The 14,856-nt window shown below is 36.7% G+C and overlaps 6 protein-coding genes and 1 non-coding gene across 8 annotated transcripts; all 7 read left to right on the plus strand.

The window, feature by feature from the left end:
* The first annotated feature begins 144 nt into the window (after nucleotides 1–144).
* On the plus strand, nucleotides 145–225 carry TRNAL-CAG. The gene has a single exon. It is a non-coding gene; the product is annotated as a tRNA-Leu (tRNA).
* Nucleotides 226–585: 360 nt separating this feature from the next.
* LOC101217019 (glutathione S-transferase U9) lies at nucleotides 586–1,654 on the plus strand. The gene is made up of 2 exons (XM_004137359.3): nucleotides 586–1,056; nucleotides 1,152–1,654. Exons 1-2 carry the CDS (start codon nucleotides 733–735, stop codon nucleotides 1,530–1,532), a joined length of 705 nt encoding a protein of 234 aa, XP_004137407.3. The 5' UTR covers nucleotides 586–732; the 3' UTR covers nucleotides 1,533–1,654.
* A 146-nt stretch (nucleotides 1,655–1,800) lies between these two features.
* On the plus strand, nucleotides 1,801–3,015 carry LOC101218987 (glutathione S-transferase U9). 2 transcript variants are annotated; one of them, XM_031880364.1, is made up of 2 exons: nucleotides 1,801–2,407; nucleotides 2,544–3,015. In XM_031880364.1, exons 1-2 carry the CDS (start codon nucleotides 2,084–2,086, stop codon nucleotides 2,895–2,897), a joined length of 678 nt encoding a protein of 225 aa, XP_031736224.1. In that variant the 5' UTR covers nucleotides 1,801–2,083; the 3' UTR covers nucleotides 2,898–3,015. The 2 variants fall into 2 exon arrangements, with proteins under 2 accessions (XP_031736224.1, XP_004137582.2); XM_004137534.3 differs by having other exon boundaries at nucleotides 1,804–2,407; nucleotides 2,514–3,015.
* Nucleotides 3,016–3,564: 549 nt separating this feature from the next.
* On the plus strand, nucleotides 3,565–4,701 carry LOC101203766 (glutathione S-transferase U9). Its single transcript, XM_011651454.2, has 2 exons — nucleotides 3,565–4,096; nucleotides 4,200–4,701. The coding sequence occupies exons 1-2, from the start codon at nucleotides 3,773–3,775 to the stop codon at nucleotides 4,578–4,580; spliced, it is 705 nt and encodes a 234-aa protein (XP_011649756.2). The 5' UTR covers nucleotides 3,565–3,772; the 3' UTR covers nucleotides 4,581–4,701.
* An 851-nt stretch (nucleotides 4,702–5,552) lies between these two features.
* On the plus strand, nucleotides 5,553–6,644 carry LOC101203519 (glutathione S-transferase U9). The gene is made up of 2 exons (XM_004151640.3): nucleotides 5,553–6,047; nucleotides 6,154–6,644. Exons 1-2 carry the CDS (start codon nucleotides 5,724–5,726, stop codon nucleotides 6,532–6,534), a joined length of 705 nt encoding a protein of 234 aa, XP_004151688.2. The 5' UTR covers nucleotides 5,553–5,723; the 3' UTR covers nucleotides 6,535–6,644.
* Nucleotides 6,645–6,836: 192 nt separating this feature from the next.
* On the plus strand, nucleotides 6,837–9,880 carry LOC101219230 (pentatricopeptide repeat-containing protein At1g74630). Its single transcript, XM_004137535.3, has one exon. The coding sequence runs from the start codon at nucleotides 7,581–7,583 to the stop codon at nucleotides 9,507–9,509; it is 1,929 nt and encodes a 642-aa protein (XP_004137583.1). The 5' UTR covers nucleotides 6,837–7,580; the 3' UTR covers nucleotides 9,510–9,880.
* A 485-nt stretch (nucleotides 9,881–10,365) lies between these two features.
* LOC101217261 lies at nucleotides 10,366–14,317 on the plus strand. The gene is made up of 4 exons (XM_004137360.3): nucleotides 10,366–10,718; nucleotides 11,070–11,385; nucleotides 12,410–12,569; nucleotides 13,700–14,317. Exons 1-4 carry the CDS (start codon nucleotides 10,539–10,541, stop codon nucleotides 14,166–14,168), a joined length of 1,125 nt encoding a protein of 374 aa, XP_004137408.1. The 5' UTR covers nucleotides 10,366–10,538; the 3' UTR covers nucleotides 14,169–14,317.
* Nucleotides 14,318–14,856: the final 539 nt, after the last annotated feature.

Here is a 14,856-nt window from a genome sequence, read left to right on the forward strand (position 1 = left end):
GTCGACGTGAACCTTTCATACTCACAACTTCAAATATATTTCAACCCAAACAAATAGTTAGAGTGAACATTTATTACAACTTCTAAGTTGCGGTCGGTCAAAGAACTGATTACTTATGGCTTCTTGGCGTTTGCTCAACAGAGAGTCAAGATGGCCGAGTTGGTCTAAGGCGCCAGTTTCAGGTACTGGTCCGAAAGGGCATGGGTTCGAATCCCATTCTTGACATGAAGTTTTTTTTACTTATAATTGCGTTGGATGTCTTATTTTCTTAACTAAGTTTCCAAGAAGATGTTGTTGGACCCTTTTCTTTTATGAACGTCACTGCAAACATCATCTTAAATCCACCTTATGGGTTTCCTTTTATTATTATTATTGTTCAATGATATCTGAGTATGAATAAACATTTTAGAAGTTTCAAATGGTCAAACTTTTAAACTTTTGTATCAGTTTGATTCATACATAAGCTTACAATTTTTATGGAATGAGTCAAACTTATGAATTAAAATTACATATTTTAGTTAAGATGTGAACAAAACCTCCACAGACATGCAATTCTCAAGAAATGTGGCCAAGATTCTGATGGAGGAGATGACTTTTTCTTGTTGAATAAGAAAAAGGAGAAGACCCATCTAAAGTTCCAGACTATTCTTAAGACCTTATTTATAGCTTCCATGGAAACCACTGAACTCATCACAAACTACTTTAAACATTCTTCATACACAAGATTAAGAGATGGCTGATCAAAACAGAGTGGTGCTTTATGGAATGTGGGCTAGCCCTTATGCCAAGAGAGTCCAACTCGCTCTTAAAATCAAGGGCATCCCTTTTCAATATGTGGAAGAAGATCTCCAGAACAAGAGCCCAGATCTTCTCAAATTCAATCCTGTTTACAAGAAAGTTCCCGTACTCGTCCATAATGGAAGACCCATTTGCGAATCAGCTCTAATTTTGGAGTACATAGAGGAAGTTTGGAACAACAACGGCCCTTCTCTTCTACCTCAAGATCCTTACAAACGAGCCCAGGTTCGATTCTGGGCTGATTACGTTCAGAAACAGGTACATGTGTTTTATGCAATTGCTGGTTTAGCTTGTATTGCTCTTTTTAAGGAAAGTTTGTAAATAACCTTGTGTTCTTTTTTGGGTTGGTGCAGGTGTTTGAGGGTTTCTTTTTATTAATGAAAACAGAAGGGGAAGCACAAGAGAAAGCCGTTGAAGATGTGAAAGAGAAGCTGAAAGTTCTTGAAGAACAGGGGTTGAAGAATTTGTTGGCAGAGGGAAGTACCTTTGTGAATGGAGATGAACTTGGATATTTGGACATAGTTATGTTGACATTGCTTGGAATGTACAAGGTTCATGAAGAGTTTTTTGGAGTGAAAATTGTGGAAGAAGAGAAGATCCCAGTTGTGTTCTCATGGTTGAATAGATTGATAGAACATCCATTTGCAAAGGAGTCTGCTCCTCCCAAAGAAAAGGTTTTAGGGTTTCTTCACTTCCTTAGACAAAAATTCATACACTCACAGGCTGCTGCTTAATGCTCTTCACATGTGTAATAATACAACATAAATAAACCTTAATTTTTTCTCTGAAGTTATTGTATTGTGTGTTTTACTCTATGGTTTTCAATAATAAAATTTGATATGTTTTCTTCTTTTTAGTGAGCTTTTATGGTTTTTGAAATAGTAGATCAACTTATATGATAAACTGGGTGTGGCTGACAGCAGGAAGTCTTGGGAATCATTTAAACTTTTGAACAAGTGGACACAAATTTATGTGTATTTTATTCCGAAAGATTCCTCGGCAAATGATGTTAGCAAACAAAGTCATAATTAACTCTTTGATCAAAATTAGTTATTTTAATCAAGATGTGAACAAAATCTCCAATTCTCTCGACTGTTTTACAACGATTGCAATGGATGGTGACACTACATTGACTTGGGAGGAGCTGCCTTGTGGAATACGAAAGGAGGAGAGGAGACCCCATTTAAAATTCCTGAGTATTCTTAAAACCACCTTCATCACACAACATTAACAGCCTATTTATGACTGTTAAACCGATCACAAAACCTCAGAGAATGATTAAGATATGACAGATAAAAACAAAGTGGTGCTTTATGGATTCTGGGCTTGTCCTTTTGTAAAGAGTGTCGAACTCGCCCTTAAAATCAAAGGCATCCCTTTTGCCTATGTAGAAGAAGATTTCCTGAACAAAAGCCCAGAGCTTCTCAAATTCAATCCTGTTTATAAGAAAGTTCCTGTACTCGTCCACAATGAAAGACCCATTTGCGAATCAGCTATAATTTTGGAGTACATAGAGGAAGTTTGGAACAACAATGGCCCTTCTCTTCTACCTCAAGATCCCTTCAAACGATCCCAGATTCGATTCTGGGTTGATTTCGTTAAGAATCAGGTACGTATATTTTATACAATAATTGGTGCTCTTGACTTATATTGTTCTTCCGGCCAATACATCTTTTTAGGCGAATAACTTTGTTGTGTGTTTTGTGTTGGTGAAGTTGTATGATAGTCTACTTTTATCAATGAAGACAGAAGGGGAAGCACAAGAGAAAGCCATGGAAGAAGTGAAAGAGAGGCTGAAAGTTGTTGAAGAACAGGGGTTGAAGAGTTTGTTGGCAGAGGGAAGTCCATTTGTGAATGGAGATGAACTTGGATATTTAGACATAGGGATGTTGACAATTCTTGGAAGGTACAAAATTTACGAAGAGTTTTTTGGAATGAAAATTATGGAAGAGGAGGAGATCCCAATTGTATTCTCGTGGTTGAATAGATTGATAGAGCATCCTATTGCAAAGGAGCTGGGAGCTCCTCCCAAGGAAAAGATTTTGGGGCTTCTTCACATCACTAGGCAAAGATTTCTACAATCCCCTGTTGCTGCTTAATGCTACAACTCTATCTGTTTCTGTGCCTTCTCATCAAAATCTATATTTTGTCTCTAATGTTGTATGTGTATTTCACCCTATATGGTCTTCAATAATAATATCCAAACTTTCTATAAAACCCATTGACATCCTACTTCATTATATAATTCAAAATACAGTGACGATGAATATGAATATTAAAAAATGACAGACAAGACTAGGAGTCATTGTTGACTGACAAGATAAGGTTATGGATCCTTGGTGCATTATTAATTTAAATATATTTTATGAATTTCATAACTTATAGGAATATGTATTGATATATTCGTAAAATTGAAATCTCAGTATTGATATTCACCTCTATATTTTTCTTGCTCGAGCTACCTAGAATTGTTTTGACATCCTGCAAAGTAGATAGGCTTTTTGGATGTCTTATTTTCTTACTTAAGTTTCCATGAAGATGTTGTTTGTCCTTTTTCTTTTATGAACCTCACTGCAAACATCATCTTAAATTCACCTTATGGATTTCTTTATTATTATTATTATTATTATTTATTCATAAAATTTGAAATGTATTTTGTACATAAACTTACAATTTATATGGAACAAATCAAACTTCTGAACTAAAAATACACATCTCAAACTTATAATTTAGTTATTTGATTAAAATTAGATATTTTTAGGTAAGAGGTGAACAGAACCTCAACAAACTTGCAGTTCTCGAAAAATGTAGCCAAGATTCTGATGGAGGAGATGGCTCTTTCTTGTTGAATCAGAAATGGAGAAGACCCATCTAAAGTTCCAGACTATTCTTAAGACCTTATTTATACCTTCCATGGAAACCACTGAACTCATCACAAAAAACTTTAAACATTCTTCATACATAAGATTAAGAGATGGCTGAGCAAAACAGAGTGGTGCTTTATGGAATGTGGGCTAGCCCTTATGCCAAGAGAATCCAACTCGCTCTTAAAATCAAAGGCATCCCTTTTCAATATGTGGAAGAAGATCTCCCGAACAAGAGCCCAGATCTTCTCAAATTCAATCCTGTTTACAAGAAAGTTCCCGTACTCGTCCATAATGGAAGATCCATTTGCGAATCAGCTCTAATTTTGGAGTACATAGAGGAAGTTTGGAACAACAATGGCCCTTCTCTTCTACCTCAAGATCCTTACAAACGATCCCAGATTCGATTCTGGGCTGATTACCTTCAGAAACAGGTACATGTGTTATATGCAATTGCTGGTTTAACTTGTATTGTTCTTTTAAGGAAAGTTTGTAAATAATCTTGTTTTTTTTTTCTTTTTTTTGGGGTTGGTGCAGGTGTTCGAGGGTTTGTTTTTATTAATTAAAACAGAAGGGGAAGCACAAGAGAAAGCCATTGAAGATGTGAAAGAGAAGCTGAAAGTTCTTGAAGAACAGGGGTTGAAGAATTTATTGGCAGAGGGAAGTACATTTGTGAATGGAGATGAACTTGGATATTTGGACATAGTTATGTTTACAGTGCTTGGAATGTACAAGGTTCATGAAGAGTTTTTTGGAGTGAAAATTGTGGAGGAAGAGAAGATCCCAGTTGTGTTCTCATGGTTGAATAGATTGATAGAACATCCAATTGCAAAGGAGGTTACTCCTCCCAAAGAAAAGGTTTTGGGGTTTCTTCACTTCATTAGACAAAAATTGCTACGCTCACAGGCTGCTGCTTAACGCTCTTCTCATGTGTACTACTACAACATAAATAAACTTTAATTTTGTCTCTAAAGTTATTGTATTGTGTGTTTTACTCTATGGTTTTCATTAATAAGATTTGATATGTTTTCTTCTTTAATGAGCTTTTATGGTTTTTCTTAGAAATAGTAGATCAACTTATAATATGGTAAACTAGGTGTGGCCTACAGATGAAGTTTTGGGAATCATACTTCTCTGTAAACGCATTGAGATCTTCAAAATTTTATTATTATACAATTCAAAGGTCATGAAATGAAAAATACTTTTTAAATGGCATAAGAGTTGGAAGATAAAATATTGAGATGAATATGAATATCTTAAAATGATGGAAACCAGGGAGTAATACTTCACTTTTTTTACTGGGAAGGTTGGGTCTAAATATGTAGACTAATTTGCAATGCAACTCTACACAGACAATGATAACTGATGCATTCACAATCTCAGCTTCACCTTCAACTCAATGTCCAAAAAATATTAACATTATCGATGGTAGAGGAGAAGAAATCTGGTGGTTCATGGAATGTGGATAGCTCTCCTTTTGTAGAAAGAAGAGAAGATCTCAATTACCCAATTGCATTCTCATGGTTGACCAGATTGAATGAACATCCAATTGCAAAGGTGATAGATCCTTCCAAGGAGAAGGTTATGGGTCATCTCATGGTGAAATCTAACTCTCAAATTTACAAATCTCATAGTTGAATTCAGAAGAAAAATGAAAACTTGACATGTTAATTTCATTGATTAAGGATGTTTATTATCTACTAGATGAAAGGAACGTGTAATGCTGGTGGCTTACATTTTTTGACATAATTTTTATGAAAGAGAAAGATTGCTCAGCAAATGATGTTGGCAATCAAAGTCATATTTTAACTCTTTGATCAAAATTAGATATTTTAGTTAAGATGTGAACAAAATCTCCAGTTCTTACGACTGTTTTGCCACGATTGCAATGGATGGTGACCATTCCTTGACTTGGGAGGAGCTGCCTTGTGGAATACGAATGGAGGACAGGAGACTCCATTTCGAGTTCCTCAGTATTCTTAAAACCACCTTCATCACACAATATTAACACCCTAGTTATGACTGCTAAACCGATCACAAAACCTTAGAGAAGATTAAGATATGACAGAGGAAAACAAAGTGGTGCTTTATGGATTGTGGGCGAGTCCTTTTGTAAAGAGGGTCGAACTCGCCCTTAAAATCAAAGCCATCCCTTTTGAATATGTAGAAGAAGATTTCCTGAACAAAAGCCCAGAGCTTCTCAAATTCAATCCTGTTTACAAGAAGGTTCCTGTACTCGTCCACAATGGAAGACCCATTTGCGAATCAGCTATAATTTTTGAGTACATAGAGGAAGTTTGGAACAACAACGGCCCTCCTCTTCTACCTCAAGATCCCTACAAAAGATCCCAGATTCGATTCTGGGCTGATTTCGTTCAGAATCAGGTAAATATATTTTATACAATAATTGATGCTCTTGACTTGTATTGTTCTTCTGGCCAATACACCTTTTTAGGCGAATAACTTTGTTGTGTGTTTTGTGTTGGTGCAGTTGTTTGATGGTCTACTTTTAGCAATGAAGACAGAAGGGGAAGCACAAGAGAAAGCCATAAAAGAAGTGAAAGAGAAGCTGAAAGTTATCGAAGAACAGGGCTTGAAGAGTTTGTTGGCAGAGGGAAGTCCATTTGTAAATGGAGATGAACTTGGATATTTAGACATAGGGATGTTGACAGTTCTTGGAAGGTACAAGATTTATGAAGAGTTTTTTGGAATGAAAATTATGGAAGAAGAGGAGATCCCAATTGTATTCTCGTGGTTGAATAGATTGATTGAGCACCCTATTGCAAAGGAGGGAGCTCCTCCCAAGGAAAAAGTTTTGGGGCTTCTTCACATCGTTAGGCGAAGATTTCTACCATCCCCTGTTACTGCTTAATGCTTCAACTCTATCTGTTCCTTCACATCAAAATCTACATTTTTTCTCTAATGTTTATGTGTATTTCACTCTATGGTCTTCAATAATAATATCTAATATGTTTTGATTCTTTTGTTGTTGTTTTTCTTTAATGAGATTTTGCAAACTGTCTATAAAACTCATTGACATCCTACTTGATTATAAGTTAAAGTACAGTAAGGATGAATATGAATATTTAAAAATGATAGACAAGACAAGGAGTAGTAGTAGTACGCCATCGTTGACTGGAAATGCTGCTTGTGGAATGGGTCTATCTAACTTTGTAGACTAATTTTCAAAGCACATCCACATCAATCAAGCCTTTGGAAATTTAGGATGAAAGGCCCCACAAACAAGAATTTAAACGAAGGGCATTCACAATCACAAATTCACAACTAGAACTTCCAACTAAAGAGCCAAAAAAGACAAAACATTATCAATGGCAGAGGAACATACAGTGATGCTTCATGGAATGTGGGCTAGCCCTTTTGTGAAAGGGGTCGAACTTGCCCTCAAAATCAAAGTCATTACTATTGAATCTGTGGAAGAAGATCTCCAAAACAAAACTCCAGAGCTTCTGAGCTTCAATCCCATTTACAAGAATGTTTCTGTACTGATCCACAGTGGAAAACCCATTTGTGAATCACTGGTGATTCTTGAAAACATCAACTAAGTTTAAGTTTAAGTTTAGAAGAGTAACGAGCCTTTCTTTTTGTCACATGATCATGTTAGTGAAACAAGTAAATCTTCTTTACAATTTTTTGAAAATCTATTTATTTAAATGGGGTTTTTCGAAATTTTGACTTCTGGAAGATAATTGGGATTATATCAAATTCTCTTCATTCACCGTTACAATCAACTAAAATAAAAACTATCTTTTCAAACGAGCAATGGACTCAACCGAACAAACTTTTCTAGTCATACAATTATATTGTAACTTAGAACCCCAAAAAGTGGAACAAGAAAAGAAAATTTGCTCACCGGAGGACTCAATTCCCAGCTTGGAATGATGTTGGCAAGAACTGAGAATGAATAGCAGAGAGCTTCACTGTCTTGCGTTATTTAGCAAATGTAAATCTCTTAGAACTGTTAAGCAAATCCAGGCTCTTATATTCAAAACATGCTTAAATTCCTATCCATTGGTCTCCGGAAAGCTTCTTCTACATTGTGCAGTCACACTTCCTGATTCTCTACACTATGCTCGACGCCTTTTCCTCGACATTCGAAACCCAGATGTGTTTATGTACAACACTCTCATCCGTGGCCTTTCCGATTCCGACACTCCCTCCAATGCCCTTCAACTGTTTGTTGAAATGCGTCGCAAATCCGTGGCTTTACCCGATAGTTTCTCTTTTGCTTTTCTACTCAAAGCCGCCGCTAATTGCAGGGCTCTGACCAATGGGTTGCAGTTGCATTGTCTAGCTGTTGGTTATGGCCTGGATTCCCATCTTTTTGTTGGGACAACGCTGATTAGCATGTATGCTGAATGTGCATGTTTGGTCTTTGCACGCAAGGTGTTCGATGAAATGATTGAACCAAATATTGTTGCTTGGAATGCCATTGTTGCTGCATGTTTTAGGTGCGAGGGCGTTAAGGATGCAGAGCAAGTGTTTCGTTGTATGCCAATTAGAAACTTGACCTCTTGGAACATCATGCTTGCAGGGTACACAAAAGCAGGTGAGCTTCAGTTAGCTAGGGAGGTGTTTATGAAAATGCCTTTGAAAGATGATGTTTCTTGGAGTACTATGATTGTTGGGTTCGCTCATAATGGCAACTTTAACGATGCTTTCGCATTTTTCAGGGAGGTAAGGCGGGAAGGGATGAGACCAAATGAGGTAAGTCTCACAGGTGTGCTTTCTGCATGTGCACAAGCTGGGGCATTCGAGTTTGGAAGAATTCTACATGGGTTTGTTGAAAAATCTGGCTTTCTGCAGATTATTTCAGTGAATAATGCACTGATTGATACCTACTCTAAATGTGGGAATTTGGATATGGCTCGTTTGGTCTTTGATAATATGCTTAGAAGGAGCGCTGTCTCTTGGACAGCCATGATTGCGGGGATGGCAATGCATGGCTACGGGGAAGAAGCAATCAGACTATTTAATGAGATGGAAGAGTCTAATATTAAGCCCGACAGTATTACCTTCATATCCATCTTGTATGCGTGTAGCCATGCTGGATTAGTTGATTTGGGATGCTCTTATTTTTCTAGGATGGTAAATACTTACGGTATTGAACCCGTAATTGAACATTATGGTTGCATGGTTGATCTTTATGGTCGAGCTGGTAAGCTGCAGCAAGCTTATGATTTTGTGTGTCAAATGCCAATTTCACCGAATGATATTGTCTGGAGGACTCTTCTTGGAGCTTGTAGCATTCATGGTAACTTATATCTGGCAGGGCAAGTAAAGAGACAACTCTCTGAACTTGACCCTGAAAATTCTGGAGATCATGTACTTTTGTCAAACATTTATGCAGTTGCAGGGAAATGGAAGGATGTTGCCGCTTTAAGAAGATCAATGACTCATCAAAGACTCAAGAAAACTCCAGGTTGGAGCATGATTGAAGTCAACAGAATTATATATAGTTTTGTTGCAGGAGAAAAGCAAAATGACATAGCAGTAGAGGCTCATCAAAAACTAAGGGAGATAATGTCGAGACTAAGGATAGAAGGAGGTTATGTTCCAGAAGTTGGAAGTGTTTTGCATGATATAGAAGTAGAAGAAAAGGAAGACTCTGTTTCACAACACAGCGAGAAACTGGCAGTAGCTTTCGGGATGGCGAAGCTGCCGAGAGGAAGAGCCATAAGAGTGGTTAAGAATTTAAGAATTTGCAGGGACTGTCACACTGTAATGAAGCTGATTTCTAAGGTCTATGAAGTAGAAATTGTGGTGAGAGATAGAAGCCGTTTCCACTCTTTCACACATGGTTCTTGTTCATGCAGAGATTACTGGTAATTAGTCAAGAGAACTACACTTCAAATTAGTATCCTATATCAGAAGAGGAAGCCTGCTTGATCAGCGGAAGCACAATAGATCGCTGGCCCTTAAGAAAGTTAGCAAGACCAAAGAATATTGTTAAGCAATATATTGTTTTATGGAATGTTACAATCAAGGGAGAACTGATGTTTGAGCACTTGAGCACTTGAGCACATTCATGTTTCCTTCGTTGTGATTTACAACTATGATTACTAAATTAAAAGCCTCACCTTTAATTTTGCAAGGGTCGGTGATCTTTAGTTTATCATATTGTGAGGCTTATGGATGTTGATCAGTGAAATGGGATGGCAATGAAATAAGATTTTAGCTTCTTACAACTTCCAAGCAAATAACTGCCATTTTGTTGAGAGAATTGTGTATATATAATTTCTCAAATAGTAAATAAATAAGATTATTATTGTAAAAGGGAGTTACATTTACACCAATGTTTGAAGAAAATACTAAATTTTGTCATTATACTCATATGAATGAAAAAGGGAAAAAAAAGAAACTTGATAGACTTAAAGTTAAAGAGTATGTTTACCACTATGAAAAGGTTAAACTTGAGAAACAAGAGCACTTATATCAAATCAAATATCAAATGGTACGACAAGTCAACCAAATATTCTTGGAAGATACTTAGACTCGCATAGCCATCTTTTTCTATGGACTAAAACAACTCATAATCTTGTTCTTACCAACCTACATTTCAAATGGAATACAATTCAAGAATGATTTAGAAAAATTGAATAGGTTTTTGTCTAAATATATTTTCAATTTGTGAGTAAAAGAACACAATTTAATTGGATGGTTTAGGCAGTTTTAACTGTGTTGAACTTGATATTTTGAAACAGGTGGTCGAAGATGCCGTCGTTGCCTTTGTTGACCTTGGCGCTTCCCAGGGTTGCTGATATTTCTCTACGCTCAACCAAACCAATCTTATAAATCTGCAAAGCACCAATTCCAGCTGCTTTTTTGCATATCTCTTGACTTCTTTAACCATCTACAATGGCGTTCTCTGCGAAATTGCACCCTATCTCACCACCATCTCTCGTTTTTTCCTGCAAATCCCGCCGACCCTTTTCTCCTCATTACGCTTATTTTCTAAAGCCCCTTACAATTAGAGCTTCGACCACTCTAGATTACTCCAAAACCTCTTCAGATCCGAAATCATCGACCCCATTAAAGGTACTCTACACTCGGCTGACCATGTATTCTAATATTGGATTGGTTTTTATGAGATTGATATGGATGTTTTGAAATGCTTTCCTTTTTCCGTTATTCACTACTTTTTGGAGTATTGTTAAGTGGAATTTGTGACGATAATGAACCCCATGTCATTGGCTCTGTTGAAACGAGTGCGAATCATTCAGTTGCTTGGTATTTGGTGTTCAATTCTATAAGACCCTGTTGTTTGTGGGACTTGATTTGCTTGTTTCCATTTCCTCTTCTTACAAACAGTTTGAAAGTACGAATTTTTGTATGTATGTTGGTCCTATGATCTTAATCTTATACACTACTTACTTCATTCTAGCTCAGGCTAGTAACTGGCAGTGGAAATTCAAAGACAGTCTTATAAACATCTATTATGAGGAATATGAAGGCCAGAGTTCTGATTCACCTAAAGATATTCTCATGATACCGACGATTTCCGATGTTAGTACGGTGGAGGAATGGAGAATAGTGGCGAGAGAACTTGTACAAAAGGATAGTAAAGTCAATTGGCGTGCTACTATCGTTGATTGGCCTGGTTTGGGTTTCTCTGATAGGCCAAAGATGGATTACAATGCTGACGTGATGGAGAAGTTTTTAGTGGACTTGATCAATGCTCCTGATGGTCCATTGAGCAGCTCAAGTTAGTATTCCAGTCACGTTTATATTGATGAACTCCTATGATTATAAAATGGGATGGCTTTTTCACATAAACCTTTTTATTATATCAGATGAGGGGTGAGATTTGAATTTCCTACCTTGAGAAAAGGAATTTTGATACCTTAACCATTCAAGTGTGCTCATGTTGGGGATGTTTTCTTTTCTCACATATTGTTAAGATAATGCTTATGTTTCTTTATTCTTTTGGCTAGTTTTGTTGAAGTGTAGGCTATATAGTAGTTCTTATCGATGGTAGTAGAAACCCAATTGACTCCTGTAAATTAATACTTGATTGCACAGGGTGTAATTTATGGTAACTTTGTGCTCTTGTAAAATTCTATACTCATATTCGGCGAACTTTCTAATGTACTTGTTCCAAATTGTTAGGAAATTCACAGGCTTTATTGTTGGCTAACTAGCTGAGAGATATTAAAAAAGATATTAAAAGACAAAATACTCTGGAAACTCATTTGAATGACCATTGGGCAATGTTGTGTTAGAACGCTAAGGTGTTCTAGCTGCGGTGGGCACAGAAATATATGGTGTCCTGTCCATACTATAAAAATCTTACTCTTAACCCTTGCCCTGTTCATCTCAAGAATGTAGAACAAGATTTCCATCATCCTATACGCATGCAGTGCAACCGTGCACTTCTACTTTAGTTATTGATTTTGTTCAGATTTCTGTTTGTTTTTTCTTTTCAACATCTTTCTGCTTCCATATTTTGTTGATCTTCCAGCTTCTCACCTTCTCGTCAGTTCTAATGGTAATTACACACCATCTATAATCTGCCTGTGCCTGTGCCTGTGCCTGACCTCTTTTATCCTATATACATCCGCTTGAAATAGTTTTTCTTCCACTGTTGCTTGAATGATGATTGCAAAACGATTGTGTTCCATCCATTCTTTGGCTTTCCAAATTTTCACTTCAACACTAAATTCAATTACAATATACAACTATATTCATTATTTATATTATTGCTAATATTCTTTCTATGATCAAAGCAGAAGATGACTTGGTGGTATTTGGAGGTGGTCATGCGGCTGCACTAACAATTCGTGCAACAAATAAGGGTTTGGTGAAGCCAAGGGGCATTGCTGCTGTTGCACCTACTTGGGCTGGACCACTTCCTATTGTATTTGGTCGAGATTCCACCATGGAGTCAAGGTACTGGACCTATTACTTCCTCCATTAATTAAGTGTAAGGTTCTGCATTTTGAACGCTCTCTAGAACTGGGAACTAGGTGGCTACATGATTGATTTTGTGAAATGTTCACGTTGTTGAACTATCTTTGTCCTTACCCTAGGCTGGCCTATGTATAAAGAGGGTTTCCGTGACAGTTGATTCCATCCTACTTATAAAGAGGCCTTCATATGAACTATAAGGAGTGTTTGTGGTAAGGGAAACTCAGCCTTATGTTGTAGTAATCAAAGTCCTGAATAACTTATGACAGTTGAACCCATCCTACCTTCCAGACCCAGTTGATCAAAACTGTATCCAGAGATGAAGAAAGAAAGCAAACAACATGCTCTCACAAAGCAAGAAAATTAACTGTCATTCACCCATTTACGAGATTATTGTTTGAAACTTTAAGGAGTTGTTTGGATAGTTTAGTTGGTTATTATAGTCTACTTTATGTGTTATAATAATTTGTGTTTATAATTGAAAACTTTAATTATTATAATTTGAGGGCCAATCATTGAATGGGCTATAGGCTAACAGAGCACCCCATCTAAAGCAAATTGGGGCCCAAACACCCCCTAAATGTTTAGATCCATTGTAGCTATAACAGTTTCTGCTGCCATAATATGCAGAACAAGATCCCTTGAAGCTGACCTTGGTTGGCCTCTTCCCTCCACTGCCACCATACCTTTCTCTACCACCTTGGGATCCGTTCTAGTTGTGGTCTCTCGCATGCCGTCCCTATTTCCATGCTTAAATACAAAGCACCACCGCCACCAGAACCCTCTCAGCCACTACTACCATCATATTAAATCCACATTTTCCACCATCACCATGTCCTCATCTTCTATAATTCTACGATCTCCTCCTCAACAATGAAACTCTAAAACCCCTCTCAAGAAAGATTTTTTATTTTATTTTTCCTTTTACTTGCTTATTTTGTTTCCTTATGATCTAATCAATATCTTTGAACTTTTTTACATATGTTAAAGTTTTTTTTTTAAATGAAATTATGTGAAACACCACTTATATGCTAGGGAAGGCGGACAGACTGGATTTTTTGCTTTTTACCATGAACTTAATTAATCTAAATGTGTTACTTCTTGATCACCAGGTACGGATTTCTGAGAGGCACATTAAGAGCACCCGCTGTCGGTTGGATGATGTATAATATACTCGTCAGCAATGAAAATGCAATTGAATCACAGTATAAATCTCATGTCTATGCCAACCCTGAAAATGTTACTCCAGAAATTATTGAAAGCAGATATGCACTGACTAAAAGAGATGGCGCTCGTTACGTGCCCGCTGCTTTCTTGACTGGTCTTCTTGATCCTGTTAAATCCCGAGAAGAATTCGTCGAAATGTTCGCAGGTTTGGATGGAAAGATACCAATTTTGGTTGTATCAACAGAAAAATCTCCAAAGAGGTCAAAGGCAGAAATGGAAGCTCTACGAGGTGCCAAAGGGGTAAGCAAGTTTGTGGAGTTGCCAGGAGCCCTTCTGCCACAAGAGGAGTATCCAACAATAGTTGCTGAGGAGCTCCATCAGTTCTTGAAGGAGAATTTTGAAGCTGCTGATTGAAATAATATTATTTGTACCTTAAAGATGTCTAAAGATGTCGATATAGCTAAAGGATCTTAAGACTTTTAAGAACATCAAATTTTGTGAATTGGCCTTAAAATAAGTAATACAATACAAAGACATTCTGTGTCATTGCTTCTGTTATCTAATCTTAAATCATTCTTTCTCGAGATCTTCAGCTGTGTTAAGTGATTTCACCCAAAACAAACAGACTATATCAGTTATAAGATACTGATATTAACAAAGAAAGATTAAAAGAATTAAAGAAACAATTTCATGAGATAAGATCAATGTCTTAATATAATCATGTTACAAACAAGCAAGCGAGATCGATATCCTATGTGAACGAGAGAGATAACTAGCAAACAAGGTTGCACTACATGCACCCATATGTCCTATATGCAGTAAATCGACCGATTTTCATCAGATAAAATGGATTGCACAAACATTTACCACCTAAATATTTTTCTATATATAAAAGTCTATCTAAGAACTACTAAGTAATATAAACCTTAAAAGAAAAAGGAGAACAACAATGTAGATTTGACAAGATATCAAACTACATATATCAAATCAATCTTTCTTCAAAGAGTTAGTTCCTATTTATTTCCTCAATTATGATTGTAATTTGATGTTGATTGTTGATAATACAGCCAATGTTTATCAATCATTTGTAAGGTTGTTAACC

The sequence above is a fragment of the Cucumis sativus genome, chromosome 1 (genome assembly GCF_000004075.3).
Source record: "Cucumis sativus cultivar 9930 chromosome 1, Cucumber_9930_V3, whole genome shotgun sequence".
In the NCBI taxonomy this organism is placed as follows: Eukaryota; Viridiplantae; Streptophyta; class Magnoliopsida; order Cucurbitales; family Cucurbitaceae; genus Cucumis; species Cucumis sativus.

What these genes read in the sequence shown, in the direction of transcription:
- LOC101219230 (XM_004137535.3), top strand. Translation starts at nt 7,581, where the DNA reads ATGAATAGCAGAGAGCTTCACTGTCTTGCGTTATTTAGCAAATGTAAA.
- LOC101203519 (XM_004151640.3), top strand. Translation starts at nt 5,724, where the DNA reads ATGACAGAGGAAAACAAAGTGGTGCTTTATGGATTGTGGGCGAGTCCT. An exon ending in CTGATTTCGTTCAGAATCAG is followed by an intron (nt 6,048 to 6,153) that starts GTAAATATATTT and finishes GTGTTGGTGCAG; the next exon opens with TTGTTTGATGGTCTACTTTT.
- LOC101217019 (XM_004137359.3), top strand. Translation starts at nt 733, where the DNA reads ATGGCTGATCAAAACAGAGTGGTGCTTTATGGAATGTGGGCTAGCCCT. An exon ending in CTGATTACGTTCAGAAACAG is followed by an intron (nt 1,057 to 1,151) that starts GTACATGTGTTT and finishes GGGTTGGTGCAG; the next exon opens with GTGTTTGAGGGTTTCTTTTT.
- LOC101217261 (XM_004137360.3), top strand. Translation starts at nt 10,539, where the DNA reads ATGGCGTTCTCTGCGAAATTGCACCCTATCTCACCACCATCTCTCGTT. An exon ending in AATCATCGACCCCATTAAAG is followed by an intron (nt 10,719 to 11,069) that starts GTACTCTACACT and finishes ATTCTAGCTCAG; the next exon opens with GCTAGTAACTGGCAGTGGAA. An exon ending in GATTCCACCATGGAGTCAAG is followed by an intron (nt 12,570 to 13,699) that starts GTACTGGACCTA and finishes CTTGATCACCAG; the next exon opens with GTACGGATTTCTGAGAGGCA.
- LOC101218987 (XM_004137534.3), top strand. Translation starts at nt 2,084, where the DNA reads ATGACAGATAAAAACAAAGTGGTGCTTTATGGATTCTGGGCTTGTCCT. An exon ending in TTGATTTCGTTAAGAATCAG is followed by an intron (nt 2,408 to 2,513) that starts GTACGTATATTT and finishes GTGTTGGTGAAG; the next exon opens with TTGTATGATAGTCTACTTTT.
- LOC101203766 (XM_011651454.2), top strand. Translation starts at nt 3,773, where the DNA reads ATGGCTGAGCAAAACAGAGTGGTGCTTTATGGAATGTGGGCTAGCCCT. An exon ending in CTGATTACCTTCAGAAACAG is followed by an intron (nt 4,097 to 4,199) that starts GTACATGTGTTA and finishes GGGTTGGTGCAG; the next exon opens with GTGTTCGAGGGTTTGTTTTT.